We start from the raw sequence: 1,455 nt of genomic DNA on the forward strand, positions 1-1,455 counted from the left end.
CCCTACACGGCTACAGGACTTTGATCTCTAGGTCCTGTGCAGCCTGGCATAAGTTAGCAAGTTCCAGAGATGGCACAAAAATTTAAATTAAAATAGAATAAAATAAAATTCTCAGTCCCACTTATTACTAGGACAAAGTTGCATTACTGTTATCACTGAGAAGAGAAGCAACCGTAATACAAAATCTCAAGGCAAAAGTCTAAGGAATTACCTTGAAGCCAAACACATACAGAAGTTGTTTCTGGAGAAAACTACCCTACGTTTAGAAGGTAGTACAGTGATGCAAGATTTGCAACACGCAACTATAACTCCTGTCTTGCACCACCTGTAATCTTCCATAAGGTGGAATCTCTTCATGCACGTATGTCAGTAGTTTCTTCCATTATTCAACATACTTAGCTAGGCATTTCTTGTGAAACAACTAATTCCACGACCATGTTTTCTTACGGGGGGAAAAAAAAAAAGCCTATCAACATCATAGCTTCAATCAATATATTAGAATTTTATCTTTTCAAAAATTATTGAAGTTTATTGGAACACCATTTTCCTCTTTCTTCTCTTACTCCCGTTTCCTGAAAAATTATGTAGCCCTTATTATAAAATATGCATTTTATAAAATTCTTCTATAATTTTTGATATTTGAAATTGCATACGTATCTAAGAAAACACAATGAAGCAGCACATAAATATTTTTAAAAATAAAGTTGTCCTTCCAACAAAGTGCAGAGGCAGCTATAGTCCATGCAAACAAAAGAGATTTCGTGCACTAGTGCAACGTTTTTCTAGAACTGCACAAAAAAGCGTGCTATTCTAGAGTAGCACATGGAAGTTCCCGGGAAGGGTAAGTCCCTACCTACACTCACACCACCTATTTCAGTGTTCACACTCACAACCAAACGGTGCTCAAAGGTGCGATTTACCTGACAACAACACGCTATTTAAGACCGTGCAAAGCGACCTTCCTTCCAGTTAAACACGCACTTACAGCCTTACCTACAGGTATATGTTCCGTCTTCAGCGTTTTGCAGTTTCCCATGTGCTCCACCGGCACCACCAGGTAGTGGTGGGGGGCACCGGGTCTGATATCTCTGAAGCAAACGAGGTCTTCGTACTAAAAAAGGATGCAAACATATTAAACTGATTAGGACGAGGACACTGGCACAGAGTAGTCGACAAAGTCCATCCTCCCCATACCAGTGTGACGCTTAACGTCATACTTGAGGTCACTAGCAAAGATCTTAAGATTTTTGGAGCCAGCCCACAGAAGGACTTGCAAGCACGACCTGCGTCCTCGGCTGACCTTCCGCGGCCCGGACCCCTCGGCGCCTGCTCTTCTGTGGGGAAACGCTCTAGGTTTCCAGCCGCTGCGCCAGCATTTAAGGATAGCACGGTGGTTCCCTTCTGGCCGACGCCGCGCTCCCGTCTCCGCCGAAGAGCACGCCGCCCTTAAGACTA

The 1,455-nt window shown here is 43.0% G+C and overlaps 1 protein-coding gene across 1 annotated transcript in view; it reads right to left on the reverse strand.

Moving 5' to 3' along the window:
* The window catches only part of HINT3 (histidine triad nucleotide binding protein 3), a 5,433-nt gene extending 4,218 nt beyond the window's left edge, over positions 1–1,215 (reverse strand). Inside the window, exons 1-2 of the mRNA XM_009325676.1 lie at positions 1,195–1,215; positions 994–1,111 (exon numbers count right to left, since the gene is read on the reverse strand). Coding sequence (XP_009323951.1) covers positions 994–1,111; positions 1,195–1,215 — 139 coding nt within the window. The remainder of the gene's footprint in view (positions 1–993; positions 1,112–1,194) is intronic.
* Positions 1,216–1,455: the final 240 nt, after the last annotated feature.

The sequence above is a fragment of the Pygoscelis adeliae genome, unplaced genomic scaffold, assembly GCF_000699105.1.
Source record: "Pygoscelis adeliae isolate BGI_AS28 unplaced genomic scaffold, ASM69910v1 Scaffold54, whole genome shotgun sequence".
Taxonomy (NCBI): Eukaryota; Metazoa; Chordata; class Aves; order Sphenisciformes; family Spheniscidae; genus Pygoscelis; species Pygoscelis adeliae.